Source organism: Loxodonta africana, chromosome 1 (genome assembly GCF_030014295.1).
Source record: "Loxodonta africana isolate mLoxAfr1 chromosome 1, mLoxAfr1.hap2, whole genome shotgun sequence".
Classification (NCBI taxonomy): Eukaryota; Metazoa; Chordata; class Mammalia; order Proboscidea; family Elephantidae; genus Loxodonta; species Loxodonta africana.
The window spans coordinates 190,421,449-190,440,541 of record NC_087342.1 but is presented as its reverse complement, the minus strand read 5'-3'; the positions used below and the strand labels follow the sequence as shown (position 1 = coordinate 190,440,541).

Genomic DNA, 19,093 nt, shown 5'->3' with positions numbered 1-19,093 from the left:
AGTATACCCAAAAAACTTTACAAAGACATAAGAAAAAGACTATTACAGTATTTTCTTACAAATAACGCACCCACAAATATAAGGCGCATAGGGCACCTAGAAAAATAATGTGTGAGGGGGCTGTATGGTTGGCAAAAATGGATAACACGTGTGTTATTCGTGTCAAAATATGGTAATTATATCTCCGATTCTTTCTCTTAGCGGTACCTTGTTTAACCTAATATACATAGAAAAAAACATTCGGTAAAGTTGAAACAGTATTTAATTTCAATGTATGTTTGTTGAGAGAATATTTTTAATCAAAGTAAAAAAAAAATTATGTGCTTTGAGTATATATTTTTTTTAACTGTGTAGCTCCAGAGCTGGCTAATTTAGTTTATGGAAAATGGCAAAAATCAATAACTTACAAATTGAAATAGGAAACTCTTATAACTTAAATGGCTAAATCAATTTGCAGAGTGAAATTGACCAACCAAATCAACCTTACTTTTTGTCTGAAAAAGTCTGCCTTAATTTCTTAGTTCCAATAAATGTATCAAAGAGCATCTACACGACAACCATGTCACTTCTGAAGGCAGTGGTACCTGGGTATGAGATCATCCATATCCCCATTCCTCTTTTTAAAGAGATGCAAGTTCACAACCTAGATTTAATACTTCCCATTTTAATAGTAACATCTTTTGCTACATGAAAATGGGGACTCCAAATCTTTGACAATCAAAAATGTGTGAATAAAATGCTTTGAGATTACAGGAGGAGCCAAAGTACAATGTGAGCAATAAGACCACACTCATGTCTGCACTGCACCACAAAAACTTTCTCCACAGAAATACTGATGTGCCATCCCCAACACAACCACAAATCAACATGGATAAAGCCATTCAAAGTTGAGAACATTTCCTAGGCAACTTTTAGTAAGCCAAATGGCGAACAAATTATTAACTGGGAATAATTGAAAAAAAACCTCTGACTTTATATGTCTAAACACATATATTTTATCTTAAAAAAATTGTTCCCACAATTTGCTGAACAGTGGTTTCCATCATTTCATACGTTTTACAAAGGACAGAGTTTTCTGAATGGGGTAATCAAAATAACTGAAGGATGAACTTGGTAGCTCTCAAAGTTTTAGCTGTGAACAGTATATCAGGTATTAGAACCTTTTCTAAAGTTCTCTTTGACTTCTCCACTAGTTTATACATGGTTTCTAAGACAACTTTTAATGGCTGCAGAAAACATTATTATGTTTATTTATATTTTTACCATCATCATTTGCTATTCTTCTAAAAAATTAATAGTCAACCAGCCATGAACTTAGAAGTGTGTCAGAATAAAAGAAAACAAAACAATTTTGGTTGGAGAGATTTATATTAAATTTAGAGACTCTGGTCCTTTGGATATAGCCAAAGAAATGAGGGATTGAGGGTTTGTTTTTCTTCCAAAGAATTATTTGGAAATGTAACATATATTTTAACATATACAGTTACTTTGGTGTTTGCAATAGATTTTTTCCCTTAAAGTTTCATTTATGTACATTTATTTGTAAACATGCTATTGTTGTTGTTAGCTGCCATTGAGTTGGCCCTTGACTCATGGTGACCCCACGCACAACAGAACAAAACACTGCCCAGGCCTGTGCCATCTCCATGATTGCTTATGGATCGTACTGCTGTAATTCACTGGGTTTTCAACGGCTGATACTTCAGTAGATTCCAGGCCTTTCTTTCTAGTTCATCTCAGGCTGGAAGCTATCACAGCAGCATGCAAACCTCCACTGACAGACAGATGGTAGCTGTGCAGGAAGTGAATTGGCAGGGAATCAAACCTGAGTCTTTCCCATGGCAGGTGAGCATTCTACCTCCAAGCTGCCAACGTCCCTATTGCTTGTAAATTTATTCCCTTTTAATTGCGTTGATTACAGGAACTAAGATATAAGGCATGCAGAGCAAAGACAGGGCACATACATTTCTTTTCCCCTCACCCATGGCAGACATAGCAAATCAATCATGACATTTTTTACCACTGAACAGCTCTGAATTCTTGGGCCCCAGGAATCCATTACCATCAGGTGGTGCTGGCAAACAGTTTGAAACCGACTTCCCATCCTTGCTATGACAGTAAAACTTAGAGTCAGCATGCCCAATCTCCCTATTTACCAGCCAACACCTCGTAGAAACAGCTTTTAATCTCTTCTGCCACTCTTACAGTGCAACAGGCTGCTCACCCGTATCTTGAACAGTAAGTGTGCCATTTCTTTTTCTTTTCTTTCCCTCCCCTAGCCTGTCTCCATCTCCAAGTATGATTTTGTTGTTAGCTCCTCTAAAAGTTAAAAGTTAAACAATGTTTCCCCTAAGAAAAAACAAAACCCAGTGCCGTCGAGTCGATTCCGACTCATAGCGACCCTACAGGACAGAGTAGAACTGCCCCATAGAGTTTCCAATGAGCGCCTGGCGGATTCAAAGTGCTGACCCTTTGGTTAGCAGCTGTAGCACTTAACCACTACGCCACACACACAACGCCACAGGACTGTGGAAAACCAAGTGATATCGATCTAAGCCTGTCAAACAGGATGATGCTCACCAGGATGGCACCAGTCACCCCCTGGGCTGATGGGACAATGGCAGGAAAAGATCAATGCTTTTGAGACCTGACCACCGAAACCAAACAGAAAGAGAATGAACATTCCACATGTTCCTAAAACCCATGTCCCCTTTTCCCTATAAAACCCTAGCTGGACTCCAGTTTCTGAAGACAGATTTAGGAGGAGATCATTCCCCTCTGTTTCTATATATGGATATATTAATAAAGCTCTTACTACCTACCTCACCCATCTCAAGAATTGGCTGTTTGCAACAGGTGCCTCTAACTCGCAAAACTGCAGTAACAGGACTGTTATACTGTCAAAGGATTTAATTCCTGTGAATATGCTTTGCAAACCATGCAGCCCCAATCACACATTGTTTGAAGAAATCAGATTAACTCTTTTTCAATGTGAACTGCATCATCTCCCTGGCCTCCCTCTCCTCCCTTCCTCTCACCATACACATCTATTTTATCTAGTTTGCAAGTGGAGAATTCTTAGTTTTTGGTCTTATTAAAACTGCGTACACCTGTATCCTCCTTTTGTGTGAGATATTTGATACCATCTAGAGGAAAACGCTGAGGAGAACAAGAACGCTCCAAATCTCACACCTGGCTCATCATTCTGGTATTCTGGCAGTCCTTTCTGCTCAGCTAGAGACTGTGTGATTAATAGCCCTTCTTCCCAATTATAAGAATATTACACTTTTCTCCCTTTGGCTGTACAAGGGAGATATCTTATGCATGTGTGATGCAAACGTGGGCTTTGTGAAAGCTAATTTCAAAATCAGCCAGGAGCTGATTGGCAGAAAACCGAACAACGGTGTGACAAGCGTGCCAGGGGTCAGGAATCTGTGAAAGAAAGGCTGAGCGAGGGCGGAATAGAAAACCTGGAGAGATTTGGAGTTAGTCAAGACCAGTGACTGAGAGAGCAGCAGTTTATGAAAACAGATCTAAGCCAGATATGCCAGAAAAAAAAGGGCAGTTTCAAAGACTAATGAAAACAATGAGAAAGGAGAGAGTTTAGCTGACTTTGCGAAAAGCAACATGGAACTAAGAAGCCAAAATTATGCTGTAAGTGGTACAAAGCTGTATTCGCTGTCGTTAGCATATCCCTGAAATGTGCATGTTTGCACTTTGTTTGGACCCTGAGGAACTTCACCCCACATTTGACTAGGACATCGTCAAGGTCAGGGACCCTGTCATTGTCTTTGTTTTTGTAGCTGTCAGCAGGGGACAAGCACTCAGGAAGTCTTCAAGGGGTCAGACTGAACTGATCATTAGATTGTCAGGGGGATGATTTGGGTAACGTGAAAGGGGAGGAGCAGAGAATTGAGATGCTATTTCATCAATGAATCATGACAGCAGAAGTGATCAGAAACGACAGAAAAATTTTTTCGGGGCGAGGGGCTTCTGATAAATAGGCAGAGCAAATTATTCAAGATAGGCCCCTTTTGGCTGGCATTCTAAAACTCTAGTTAAGATTAGTTAAGTTTTCTTCACAGCAGACACTTTTAGGCCAAGGCTGGCTAGACGATAGCAAGCACGAAGATAGAAAGTGTGCTGAAATTTCTCTAAGTGAGGCTTGGGGACACTGTTGGATAATAACTTACTCTTAGGTGTTTCACTCAGCATTGCAGAGGAAGACCAGGTGGAAGGGGGAGAGGTAAAGATGCCACATTCTGTGATAGCTGGCTGAAAATATTTCTCCACTCAGTTAGGGGTAATGTAGACTGGAAAAGTGAGAGCCAGCAGCTTGAAATATTGGTCACATCTGCTCTTAGGGACACTCCATCCATCTTCTTTGCACTCCAGACACCTTGCCTTTACAGATGGTTTTTACTTATTTAAAAATACTTTATCTTTGAGCAGTATGTTAGCCTCAATTTCATGTTAGAATTTTTTTTTAGAAAATTCTATTTGCCATAATTTTAAGTGGTGATTAATGAATTTGTGCATACAGTTTAAGCATACATACACACATACACACTCTTTTTCTCTCATACACATGCATATGTAAATGTATATACGTTTAATACCAAAAGATACTCATGTGAAATAATTGGCCTCATTTTACCCAGGACCTAGTTTTCAAGAACTGTGAAAGAGTTAATATTATTCCCAAAATAATTCACCGAAGAAAAAGGTAAAAAGGGGATTCTACTTGCATTATCTGTTGCTAACTATGCACATCAGTTGCAGGTTTACATGGAGTTTAAGAAATATATACACAGATCTGCATATAAAGGCTCCTCAGTATATAAGTGGAGGCATGTATACAAAGTTACCTTAACTATTATTAATTTCAGCAGATTACGTATTTAGCCTTGATAAAAGTTGTTCTTGGGGAGAAGGTAAGGTTATCTCTTTATCATAGTGATACAATGTGAAATAATATATTTTATGTAACATAGGCTTATGTTATACAAATATTTATAACTCCCACTACCCCCTGGTAAAGAGAGGGTTCTTTATCAGCATAGTACTCTGCAAAATGAGGACATGGAAGTCTAGAAGTAGAATGTATGGAAAAGCTGAATTGTCCTTTAAAAAATGGGGGTGATGGAATAGAGGCGATGGTTGGTACATGGGGGAAATCTAAGAAGGAGACGAGACAAATAGAAAAGAGATTTCCCAGGGCTAGCAGCACAGCCAGAAAGAGGCTCTGAGGGAGAAAATAAATATCTACTGAGGTTTTACAGATTTGGGTGCTGTGGAATGTTGTGAAAATCCTTTGATCCTCCCTCCAGAATCTTTGGAAAAGCCTACTAAAAGCCACAATAATCAAATCTTGGCTGGTTGAACTTCCCATGCAAAGTGCTGAAGGTGCCAAGGTCTGTTTGCTGATTGCCAGAAAGCATCAGCACACTCAGCCCAAGGGACCCTGTGGTTTAACCTAACAAATTCGTATTAAACGTGGCATGAATCCGGATAAGGCAAAAAGCCCACACTTTACCCACAGATTCCATTTGTGTGCACTGAGTTTGCACAGTAATAAAACAATTCTAGACATACTAAAAGGAGTGAGTGGTTGGCTGTCAACACTTACTGCGAGGACAATCTGGAGGGAACTATGAGCCACTTCTATGTACTGGTACTCCAGAAAACACCCTGAGACCGTGATGTAGCGATGGTCTTCTGGGGCCCAGTCTGGGGCAGGTGTCACTGACGTCACCGTACATCCTGGTCCGTTCTCCATCCACCAAGATCGGTGCATTGAAATATTAAAAGTCAGGATAAGGTCTGTTTCCTGCAAGAAGGCAATTTATAAGGATGAGAATTACTTTGTAAGTGTTAGTTAGCTTATTTGGGACTGACTTGCTTTGAGTTTTCCATTTGGAAATGTGGGTTTTTGTTTTTGTTTTCCTCCCCATGCTGTATTTTACAGATAGAAAGAAAGTATCTAAAATAAAATTATCAGATCACCTGAGAATTATGTGTCTATGGAGTCCACTTCTGAAAGTTTGCCTGACTACAATAATACAATGCTCATTTCAGAATAGAGACTATCTGGGCAACTGCAGTGACTTTGGATGATTTTTTATTCTGCGAAAGTAATTACAAAGTGAGAAAACCTGCCATATGTATTTTATCCAATGGCAGCAGAGGAACCAGAGTAGGCTTATGGGGGGGGTAGTCATGAGAAAAGAATAATGTTTTCTGTTTCTCAGAATCTTACTCACGTAATGGATTAGTTAACACAGTAAACTGGATAAGTCACCAGAGCCTATGAAGAAACGTGTACAAAAAAGGCGATCAACAAGAGACTGAGTTCTTGGTCCAGTCTTGGACCAAACAGGTGACACAGGGTCTGGTAACACCTACTGTATCTAGCTCAAAGTCATGGTGAGACTCTCTAAACCAGCCCCTCTCATGGGAAGTCATTATCAGCCACAAGTTTCCATTTGAAAAATGAAGGAATGGTAAAAAGGACTTTCCTGAGACCAAGACCTTGGTTGTTTGCTTCATTGCTCCTCAGCACAGAGACCAGAGCCTAAAGCACTGGCAGTGAGAGTGTGGTTGTTGGCCGTAAGACATAGCATGGTTCAGATTGGTCCCTGTCTCGGTATGCCTGGGGCCATCACAGATTTTGCAATGAAAGTCCCACATCCTGGGAAATCCCTCAGCCCTGGGCACACGGGGATGATTAGTTGCCCTAGCTGCAGAGCCAGCTTCAGATAAGCATTGAGATAGGTCAGCTTGCTACCCATTAGAGTTATGGTGATGAGAAGTGTTCATTTATTTACTAAGTATTTGTATCCTAATGACTTCCAAAAAAAAAGAGGTTTGTCATGATAAAGTGTACACACCATTAAAACAAGGGTAAAGAATAAGAACTGAAAAATGGAAATGGGAACTAGTGCTCCAGGAAACTAAAACATAAGTAGGTATCTCATCTGTGTACTCAATTCAGCACTAACATGTTGGCAATAAGGAAGATACAATTGAAACAATTAAAAAAAAAATGCCTCTACGGAAATCTTTTCTTTTCCTAACATGTACTTATCTCTTAAGAAGAATTAACAATTTTATAAATATTTTTTACATATAGAAATAATTACAATATATTAAATATATTAGATGGCCTTAAATTGAGTTTTCCCAGAAATTTCAAGAACTGCTGGCTTTTACAGACAACTGAGCAGGCTTTGGTTTCTCTTTCTAATATCCCCATTGCCATCAATTCCAGCTCATAGCAACCCTATAGGACAGAGTAGGACTGCTCCATAGGGTTTCCAAGGACCAGGCTGGTGGATTCAAACTGCCGACCTTTTGGTTAGCAGCCAAGCTCTTAACCACTACACTACCAGGGCTCCTCTTTCCAATATAGTGAATAATTCCTAAAGATCCTCTAAGCTCCATTGTTTGGCTGACGAGTACTACATTTTACTATCTCAGACATTATTTTTTGCTTTTTATATTACTTTTTATTTTTATGTAGAATACTTATTATTACCATGAAGCTAATAATGAAAAATAGCATTCCTTAACCACACCTTTTTTTACCTCCTAGTACCTTTGTTTAGAGTACCTTGTTGAGCGGTATCACCTGCTTTTTTAAAACTTGAAGTAATCTTGAAGTATTTATTTTCATTTTGTAAATATTATTCTCATATTGACATTTATGCATTCATCATTTAAATATTATCTATTGGGTTCTACTATGGAATGTATAAATTAGCATTTTTAGAGCACATACTACACTCTCTCTCCTCTATCATTCTGAGTAATTTTCTCCAAGATTTGGTTATGTAAATATTATGAAAATTTATGACTATGTAAGTATTTTTATGGATGAGTGAAGTAGTGAATTACAACTGCAATTCCTTTTTTGCATAACTTTTTGTTTTCCCTTGAGTTAATAATTTCTTCACAATTTTTTTTTGTCATATATTTCTCTCTCTGTCTGTCTGGGTGTCTGTCTTTCTAGCTATCGACTACCACCAAACTGACCAGTAGAACTTTAAGGATATACTCAATTTTAATTTCTTCATGGTCATATACTTCAGAATCATTCAATTCCTTTTCATTTTGTTTTTCCTTTTCCGGAGGACCTCTGACCAGGAATTCTACATGCTTCCGCTCCCATCAGAATCCATGTGCTTGATACATAGGTTGGTCATGGATTCCCTTAACATCATTAGTTCTCTCTTAAGTCGAATCCTCATTGTCCTGGATCTCGTATCTTTCTCCTACTTGGTTCCCTTTCTTGTTTTGCAGAGTACATCTTTCACTAGATTCTTAAAAAATGTATGAATGATTTTCAGTCAGATGTATTTTCATTCTACTCTTATATAATTGATATTTTTGCCAGATATATACTTCTGGGTTGAAGATAATTTTCTCCCAGAATTGTGTGGACGTTGCTTCCACACAGTTATCTTCTAGTGTCAAATATCATTCTTTTTTTTCTTTTTTAACTGAAAGTTTACAAATCAAGTCAGTCTCTCACACAAAAACTTACATACTTCTTGCTACATGCTCCCAATTGCTCTCCACCTAATGAGACAGCCTGCTCTCTCCCTCCACTCTCTCTTTTCGTATCCATTTCACCAGCTTCTAACCCCCTCTACCCTCTCATCTCTCCATCAGGGAGGAGATGCCAACATAGTCTCAAGCGTCCACCTGATCTAAGAAGCTCACTCCTCACCAGCATCCCTCTCCAACCCATTGTCCAGTCCAATCCCTGTCTGAAGAGTTGGCTTTGGGAATGGTTCCTGTCCTGGGCCAACAGAAGGTCTGGGGGCCATGACCACCAGGGTCCTTCTAGTCTCAGTCAGACCATTAAGTCTGGTCTTTTAACGAGAATTTGGGTTCTGCATCTCACTGCTCTCCTGTTCCTGTGGGGGTTCTCTGCTGTGTTCCCTGTTAGGGCAGTCATCGGTTGCAGCCGGACACCACCTAGCTCTTCTGGTCTCAGGCTGACGTAGTCTCTGGTTTATGTGGCCGTCTCTGTCTCTTGGGCCCCAAATTACCTTGTGTCCTTGGTGTTCTTCATTCTCCTTTGATCCAGGTGGTTTGAGCCCAATCACTGCATCTTAGATGGGTGCTTGCTAGCATCTAAGACCCCAGATCCAATTCTCCAAAGTGGGATGCAGAATGTTTTCTTAATAGATTTTATTATGCCAATTGACTTAGATGTCCCCTGAAACCATGGTCCCCAAACCCTCGCCCTTTCTACCCTGGCCTTCAATGCATTCAGTTTATTCAGGAAACATCTTTGCTTTTGGCTTAGTCCAGTTGTGCTGACCTCGCATGTATTGTGTGTTGTCTTTCCTGTCACCTAAAGTATCTACTATCTAATTAGTGAATACCACTCTCCCACCCTTCCTCCCTCTGCCCCCTTGTAACCATCAAAGAATATTTTCTTCTGTTTAAACTATTTCTCGAGTTCTTGTAGTAGTGGTCCTATACAATATTTGTCCTTTTGCAATTGGCTAATTTCACTCAGCATAATGCCTTCCAGATTCCTCCATGGTATGAAATGTTTCACAAATTCATCACTGTTCTTTATCAATGCATAGTATTCCATTGTGTGAATATACCATAATTTATCCATTCATCTGTTGATGGTCACCTTGGTTGCTTCCATCTTTTTGCTATTGTAAACAGTGCTGCAGTGAACATGGGTTTGCATATATCTGTTTGTGTAAAGGCTCTTATTTCTTTAGGATGTATTCCAAGGAGTGGGATTGCTGGATCCTATGGTCATTCTATTTCTAGCTTTTTAAGGAAGCACCAAATCGATTTCCAAAGTGGTTATACCATTTTATATTCCCACCTGCAGTGTATAAATGTTCTAATCTCTCCACAGCCTCTCCAACATTTATTATTTTGTGTTTTTTGGATTAATGTCAGCCTTGTTGGAATGAGATGAAATCTTTTTGTAGTTTTGATTTCTATTTCTCTAATGGCTAATGATTGTGAGCATTTCCTCATGTGTCTGTTAGCTACCTGAATGTCTTTTTTAGTGAAGTGTCTGTTCATATCTTTTACCCATTTTTTAATTGGGTTATTTGTCTTTTTGTAGTTGAGTTTTTGCTGTATCATGTAGATTTTAGAGATCAGGCACTGATCGGATATGTCATAGCTAAAAACTTTTTCCCAGTCTGTAGGTAATCTTTTTACTCTTTTGGTGAAGTCTTTGTATGAGCATAGGTATTTGATTTTTAGGAGCTCCCAGTTATCTAGTTTTTCTTCTACATTCTTTATAATATTTTGTATACTGTTTATGCCATGTATTAGGGCTCCTAACGTTGTCCCAATTTTTTCTTCCATAAACTTTATTGTTTTAGATTTTATGTGTAGGTCTTTGATCCATTTTGAGCTCGTTTGTGTGCATGGAGTGAGGTATGGGTCTTGTTTCATTTTTTTGCTGGTGCATATCCAGTTATGCCAGCACCATTTGTTAAAAAGACTGTCTTTTCCCCATTTAACTGACTTTGGGCCTTTGTCAAATATCAACTGCTCATATGTGGATGGATTTATGTCTTGATTCTCAACTCTGTTCCATTGGTCTATGTATCTGTTGTTGTACCAGTACCAGGTTGTTTTGATTACTGTGGCAGCATAAAAGCTTCCAAAATCAGGCAGAGTAAGGTCTCCTGCTTTGTTCTTCTTTTTAAGTAATGCTTTACTTATCCGGAGTCTCTTTCTCTTCCATATGAAGTTGGTGATTTGTTTCTCCACCTCATTAAAGAACGTGGTTGGAATTTGGATTGGAATTGCATTGAATCTATAGATCACTTTTGGTACAATAGACATTTTTACAATGTTAAGTCTTCCTATCCATGAGCAAGGTATGTTTTTCCAGTTATGTAGGTCTCTTTTGGTTTCTTGCAGAAGTGTTTTGTAGGTTTCTTTCTATAAGTCTTTTACATCTCTGGTAACATTTATTCCTAAGTATTTTATCTTCTTGGGGTCTATTGTAAATGGTATTGATTTGGTGACTTCCTCTTCAATGCTCTTTTTGTTGGTGTAGAGGAGTCCAACTGATTTTTGTATGTTTATCTTGTATCCCGATACTCTGCTGAACTCTTCTATGAGTTTCACTAGTTTTCTTGAGGATTCCTTAGGGTTTTCTGTATATAAGATCATCTCATCTACAAATAGAGATAATTTTACTTCTTCCTTGCCAATCTGGATGTGCTTTATTTCTTTATCTAGCCTAATTGCTCTGGCTAGGACCTCCAGCACAACGTTGGATAAGAGCGGTGATAAAGGGCATCCTTGTCTGTTTCCCGTTCTAAAGGAGAATGCTTTCAGGCTCTCTCCATTTAGGATGATGTCGGCTATTGGCTTTGTAGAAATGCCCTTTATTATGTTGAGGAATTTCCATTCTATTCCTATTTTGCTGAGAGTTTTTTTTTTTTTTTTTCATGAATGGGTGTTGAATTTTGTCAAATGTTTTTTCTGCATCAATTGATAAAGTCATTTGATTCTTGTCTTTTGTTTTATTTATTACATGGATTACATTAATTGTTTTTCTAACTTTGAACCATCCCTGCATTCCTGGTATGAATCCCACTTGGTCATGGTGAATTGTTTTTTTGATATGTTGTTGAATTTTATGGGCTAGAATTTTGTTGAGGATTTTTGCATCGACGTTCATGAGGGATATAGGTCTGTAATTTTCTTTTTTTGTGGTGTCTTTACCTGGTTTTGGCATCAGGGATATGGTGGCTTCATAGAATGAGTTTGGGAGAATTCCATCCTTTTCTATGCTCTGAAATACCTTTAGTATTAGTGGCGTTAACTCTTCTCTGAAAGTTTGGTAGAACTCTGCAGTGAAGTCCCCTGGGCCAGGGCTTTTTTTTGTTTGGTGTTTTTTGATCACCTTTTCAATCTCTTCTTTTGTTATGGGTCTATTTAGTTGTTCTACCTCTGTTTGTGTTAGTTTAGGTTGGTAATGTGTTTCTAGGAATTCATCCATTTCTTCTAGGTTTTCAAATTGTATAATTTTTCATAGTAATCTGATATGATTCTTTTAATTTGAGTTGGATCTGTTGTAATATCACGCATATCATTTCTTATTTGGGTTATTTGCTTCCTCTTCTGTTTTTCTTTTGTCAGTTTGGCCCTTAGTTTACAAATTTGTTGATTTATTCAAAGACCCACCTTTTGCTCTTGTTAATGCTTTCAATTGTTTTTCTGTTTTCTATTTCATTTAGTTCTGCTCTAATGTTTATTATTTGTTTTCTTCTGGTGCCTGAGGGTTTCTTTTGTTGCTCTCTTTCTATTTGTTCAAGTTGTAGGGATAATTATATGATTTTGGCCCTTTCTTCTTTTTGGATGTGTGCATTTATTGATATAAATTGACCTCTGAGCACCGCTTTTGCTGTGTCCCAAGAGTTCTGAAAGAAGTGTTTTCATTCTCATTGTATTCTATGAATTTCTTTATTCCATCCTTAATGTCTTCTATAACCTAGTCTTTTTTGAGGAGGGTATTGTTCAGTTTCTAATTTTTTGATTTCTTTTCCCTGCTTTTCCTTTTATTGTTTTCCATTTTTATGGCCTTATGGTCAGAGAAGATGCTTGGTAATATTTCAGTGTTTTTGATTCTGCTAAGGCTTGCTTTATGACCTAATATGTGATCTATTCTAGAAAATGTTCCATGTGCACTAGAAAAGAAAGTATACTTGGTTGCTGTTGGGTGGAGTGTTCTGTATATGTCTATGAGGTCAAGTTGGTTGATTGTGGTGTTTAGATCTTCCGTGTTTTTACTGAGCTTCTTTCTGGATGTCCTGTCCTTCACCAAAAGTGGTATGGTGAAGTCTTCTACTATTATTGTGGAGCTGTCTATCTCACTCTTCAATGCTGATAGAATTTGTTTTATGTATCTTGCAGCCCTGTCATTGGGTGCATAAATATTGAATATGGTTATATCTTCTTGGTATAAAATACCAAAACCAAACTCAGTGCCGTCGAGTTGTCTGACTCATAGAGACCCTATAGGCCAGAGTAGAACTGCCCCATAGAGTTTTCAAGGAGCTCCTGGCAGAATCAAACTGCCGACCTCTTGTTTAGCAGCCGTAGCACTTAACTACTACGCCACCAGGGTTTACCTTCTTGGTATATTGTCTGTTAAATCATTATATAGTGTCCTTCCTTATCCTTTATGATGGATTTAACTTTAAATTCTATTTTGTTAGAAATTGATATTGCCACTCCTGCTCTTTTTTGATTGTTGTTTGCATGATATATTTTTTTCTATCCTTTGAGTTTTAGTTTGTGTCTCTAAATCTAAGGTGTTTTTCTTGTAGCCAACACATAGATGGATCATGTTTTTTAATGCATCCTGCCACTCTGTCCCTTTATTGGTGCATTTAATCCATTTACATTTAGCATAATTATGGATAGGTATGAATTTAGTGCTATCATTTTGATGTCTTTTTTTGTGTGTTGTTGACAGTTTCTTTTTCCCACTTAACTTTACGTGCTGAGTAGATTATCTTTATATACTGTCCTTTCCTCATATTCATTGTTGTTGATTTTGTTTCTGCTGATTCTGTATTTTTTTTCTTTTTTTTTATTTTGATGTGTAGGATAGTTTTTCTCCTTTGCAGTTACCTTATTAGTTAGCCTTATTTTTCTAAATTTAAACCTAACTTTTATTTCTTTGTATTGCCTTATGTTCCTCTCCATATGGAAGATCTATTACTACATTTCTTAGTCCCTCTTTATTGTTTTAACGTTGCCTTCTTTTACATAATTAACATTCCTGTTATCCTGTTTTGAGCATTTATTTATTTTAATCTTGATTTTTTTTTTTTTTTCCACTGCCTAGGTTGACTTCTGATTGCTCTTTCCAGTGTTCTGGTGTTGGGTTGATACCTGATATTATTGATTTTCTAACCAAAGAACCCCCTTTAGTATTTCTTGTAGTTTTTGTTTGGTTTTTACGAATTCCCTAAGCTTCTGTTTATCTGGAAATGTCCTAATTTCACCTTCGTATTTGAGAGACAGTTTTGCTGGATATACAATTCTTGGCTGGCAATTTTTTTCCTTCAATTTTTATAAAAGTCATCCCTTTGCCTTCTTGCCTGCATGGTTTCTTCCGTGTAGTCTCAGCTTATTATTATTGGCTCTCCTTTGTAGGTGACTTTTCATTTATCTCTAGCTGCTCTTATAATTCTCTTTATCTTTGGTTTTGGCAAGTTTGATTATGTCTTGGTGATTTTCTTTTAAAATCTATCTTATGTGGAGTTTGATGAGCATCTTGGATAGATATCTTCTCATCTTTCACGATATCAGGGAAGTTTTCTGCCAACAAATTTTCAACAATTCTCTCTGTATTTTCTGTTATCCCTCCCTGTTCTGCTACTCCAATCACTTGTAGGTTATTTCTCTTGATAGAGTCCCACATGATTCTTAAGACTTCTTCATTTTTTTAAATTCTTTTATCTGATTTTTCTTCAAATATATTAGTGCCACTTGATTTACCTTCGAGTTCAGAAATTCTAGCTTCTACTTGCTCAATTCTACTCCTCTGACTTTCTATTGAGTTGTCTACTTCTGTAATTTTATTGTTAATCTTCTGAATTTCTAATTGCTGTCTTCCTATGGATTTTTTTCAGCTTATTAAATTTTTCATTATGTTCCTGAATAATTTTTTTAATTTCTTCAATTGCTTTATCTGTGTGTTTCTTGGCTTGTTCTGTGCATTGCCTCATTTCCTTCCTGATATCTTGAAGGTTCTGTATATTAATCTTTTGTATTCCACCTCTGATAATTCCAGGAAGGCACTTTCATCTAGAAGATCCCTGGATTCTTTGTTTTGGGAGCTTGTTGAGGCAATCGTGGTCTGTTTCTCCATGTGACTTGATATTGACTGTTGTCTCTGAGCCATCTATAAGTTATTGTATTAGTTTATTTTATGCTTGCTTACTGTGCCATAGCTTCTTGCTTTGTTTTGCTTTGATATGCCCAAATGGGTTCCTTGAGTGAGCTAGCTTGATTATTTTCACGTTGGAGCTCTGACATCCTGTCCACAGATGGCTAGAGCTGTTATTAGATATATCAGCCTAGGAGTCCACTCACTTTTCTTGTATGAATTCAGCTCAGGTGTCCAGGTATCATTCTTAAAAAGTCTGATATCATTTTGTTTCCTGGAGTTTTTTGTATGTAAGTTGTTCTGTTTGTTTCTATATTTTACATCTATTTATTTTAAATAGTGAAGTATTTCAAATCATTGGAATATGTAGAAGATATAATTACAATATCATTATACCTACCATCCTGCTTTGTTAAAGATTTTTTACGCTATATTCGCTTGAAGTGATTTTTTTTTAATTGTGGTAAAATATGCATAACATGAAATTTGCTATTTTAACCATTCTCAGGTTTCCAATTCAGTGGCGTTAATCACACTCACAATAGTGTTCAGCCATCACAGCTATTTGTTTTCCAAATTTTTCATCATACCTAACAGAAACTCTGTACCCATTAAGCAATAACTTCTCATTTCCCATTCCCCTAGCCCATGGTAACCACAAAGCTACTTTCCATCTCTATTCATTTGTCTATTCTAGATATTTCATACAAATGGGATCATATAATATGTGTCCTTTAGTATCTTTTTTTTTTTCACTTAGCATAATGTTTTCAAGGTTTATCCATGCTGTAGCATGTATTTAAACTTCATCCCTTTTTTTATGGAGGAATATTAACCACTGGTGGCACAGAGGTTAAGAGGTCAGCTGCTAATCAAAAGATCGGTAGCTCAAATCCAACAGCCACTCCTTGGAAACCCTATAAGGCAGTTCTACTCTGTCCTATAGGGTCACTATGAGTTGGAACCTACTCCACAGTACCTAACAACAACAACAATACATATATACATATATACCACATTTTGCTTATCCATTCAGCTTTAGATGGTCTAATTGTCTTTGAACAGATTATTCAATGAATTCCTGTCTTCAGTTTCCTACCTCAAATACTCCTTCCATTTCTATATCTTGACTTTCAGAGGTTTTATAGGTCCAATCTCTATGTTGGAATCCTCCTCTGCATGTTCATAACCTTTAGGGTTTTTTTTTTTTTTTAATTCTGCTAAATCACTTGCCATTCCGCCATCTACTTCCTATCTTACAAAAACTGTTAACATATCCATTTTTTTCTTCCATTCTCATTGTACTATGAGTTCATCACTTTCTATTATTTAATATCACTTTGGTAGAGTTTTGGGATGAAATGGAAGTAAATGCATATGTTCAACTGGCTACCATTAACTGGAAGATGCCTGGCACTATCTTACACTCTCATTTATTTTCCTGTAGACACTGGAATATGAAGTCTCTCTGTTTATTTGCATTTGTGCAGTGTTTTAACCAGAAAATATAAATTTCTGGTTAGACAACAGGCAATAGAAAAGTCTCCTTAAGGTTCCCTTTTCAATACAACAGAAAATTTTTGAATTTGATATATTCCATGTATAAATTTCAGGCTATTTAATTTTAGTATATTTTATAATCCTGAGCTCAAAATTATATACCTTTGAGAGAAAGAACAAGTTCTGATAACACAAAATAAAGTGGAAAACTGCAAACCAAATCTTGTACATTCTGAAAGGATTTATGGTAAAACACACACACACAAACACACACACATACAAAATGGGCCCATAATAGTAAGATACAAAAACTTTTAAATCTTAACTTTCATAATTATATTTTCAGTATCAGCATAGTGACAAAAAAAAAAAAACTTTGTGTCAATGAATTTATTCATCTCTCTTAGTAAACCTTCAAAAAGTTCAGATTAAAGGGCCCCGTTATTGGTAATGTAGCTTTTCAAAATAACAAGGTCTGATGTGTTACATGAAAGCTGTTATTAGCACTAAATTTTTTTTTTTTTCTTTTGACAGGGGCTTTATGTATTCAGGTCAACATAAGGAATTTAATTGCTCAACAAATAATAAGCATTTGATTTAAAAAAAAGTTAACAAGTAAATGAGACAATGATACTAGCAATATTTTAGAATTTCAATCAAACCAAAGATTTTCTTTCATTTTTTATAGCATTTGAAGAAGAACATACATGCCTATCACCATTTCGCTAGTAAGCAATGGAGGCTATACTGCACAGATTAGAAGGCGGAGGTTGACAGTGAGCAGTTTTGAGTTGTAGTTAAAAAAATCTGAAGTACTGTGTTAGAGTTCTATTACCCAGTTCTCCTTTTAAGGAGCACTGGTGGCGCAATGGTTAAAGCACTCAGCTGCTAACCAAAAGGCTGATGGTTTGAACCCACTGGACACTCCACAGGAGAAAGGTGGTATGCTTCTGTAAAGATTTACAGCTTTGGAAACCCTGTGGGGCAGTTCTACCTTGTCCTATAGGATCGCTATGAATCAAAATTGACTTGAGGGCAACTGTTTGTTTTGCTTCTGTTTTTTAGTTATCCTTTTGGGAGAATAATAATAATGGTAAATAATACCTTCTCATTCGTAGGCTACTTAGCTACTATCTGAAAGGCTCGAAACTGCACTTTAAGTAAATGGCAATAAGATTATAGTTATCATAGCCTTAGTTGCTAACAAATATTAATTATTCGTATACCATATGCAAAGCACTCTACCAGGCCATAATATTGTAACATTATATAAGATATGATCCCTGAAATTGTGTGGCTCATTATCTTTTTTGGGAGACAAGGAAAAAAAAATAAGAGGTAACAATAGAAAGGGGCATTTGTTTAGTATCTAATGAGTGTAGTAGACAATCAGTGTACTGCCATTTAGAGTATGAACCCTGCGGACTCAGGTGAAAAGACCTCTTAGAGGACAGAAATTCTGGCTGGCTCTGAAGAAAGGGTCAGGCTTAAATAGGCCACCAGGCTAGGGGAGGAAAGCCCAAACCAGTTGCCTCGAATCAATTCTAACTCATGGCGATCCCATGAGTGTCAGAATAGACCTGTGTTCCATAGTGTTTTCAGTGGCTGATTTTTCAGAAGTAGGTCACCATGCCATTCTTCCAAAGTGCCCCTGGATGGGTTCGAACCGTCAACCTCACTGTTAGCAGTCGAGCACATTAACCATTTGTATCACCCAGGAGCTCATTTTAAGTACCATAGAACATCGAATCAAAATTGTAGAGTGAGGACTGTCTACTTGTATATTTAAGGACCAGTAAGTAGCTTTTATTTTTATGAGATGTTAAGTTCATAAGAAGTAGTATAAAATAGTTTTAGAAAGATAAATTGGAGCAGGATTGGAAAGTACCTACATGCCAGACCAAGAAATCCTGGCCTATCAGCACAATATTTCACCACTGTCAAACATGATTCAAGTGGTATTACGATAAAAAAGACCAACTCTTCTGTAGGACTAGGGTGGAGAGTGCAGGAGAAATGTGGTGAGACTAGTACAGGTGCTGCATTCAACACCAGTCTTTTCAATGTGATAACACAGATGCTATAAATCTTAAGTGCTTGACCTTAACCACCCCAGACTGTTCTCCTGAATTCCATATGAGTCTAAGGAGGCAGGATCCGGACTGCTGATTTCAACATGCTCAGAGTATTAATGGGACAAAATTAACATTGGACATCACCTTAAAAAAAAATAATTCTGGTGACAGTATTAGAGGAATACTAAGCAAATAGATTTAATGGAAAGAAATGAATATTAAGAAAAATACCTTGAGGCCAAAATGTTCAATAAAAGCATATGTATTTAGTCTCTAAGACTGAAAGAACTAGTTAGCAAGATCTGTGATGAATGAAATTCTTTCACTGGCTGGGGTGCAGGAGCTGAGAAAATGGGTAAGGCTGGATCTGACCCTGAGAACCATTTTTTTTTCCATGAAATGCTTAGTTGTTTGCAAACAACATACACAGGGTTAAAGTGACACTAGTGGATGTCAAGAATTAGTTTATATCATCAGAAAGCCTCACTGCCAATATCTACATTTGGATAATAATTTGTAGAAAACCCTGAAAATTTCTTAAAAGTTATTATTATTCATGGATTATTTCCTGCTGTTGAACTTCTTATTCCAACCCTAAATAGAG

At 37.1% G+C, this 19,093-nt stretch overlaps 1 protein-coding gene across 2 annotated transcripts in view; it reads right to left on the bottom strand.

Moving 5' to 3' along the window:
• The window catches only part of NKAIN2 (sodium/potassium transporting ATPase interacting 2), a 584,917-nt gene that overhangs the window by 204,604 nt on the left and 361,220 nt on the right, over positions 1 to 19,093 (bottom strand). For both annotated transcript variants that reach the window (XM_023559686.2, XM_023559739.2), the window contains exon 2: positions 5,630 to 5,830. In XM_023559686.2, the coding sequence (XP_023415454.1) occupies positions 5,630 to 5,830 (201 nt within the window). The remainder of the gene's footprint in view (positions 1 to 5,629; positions 5,831 to 19,093) is intronic.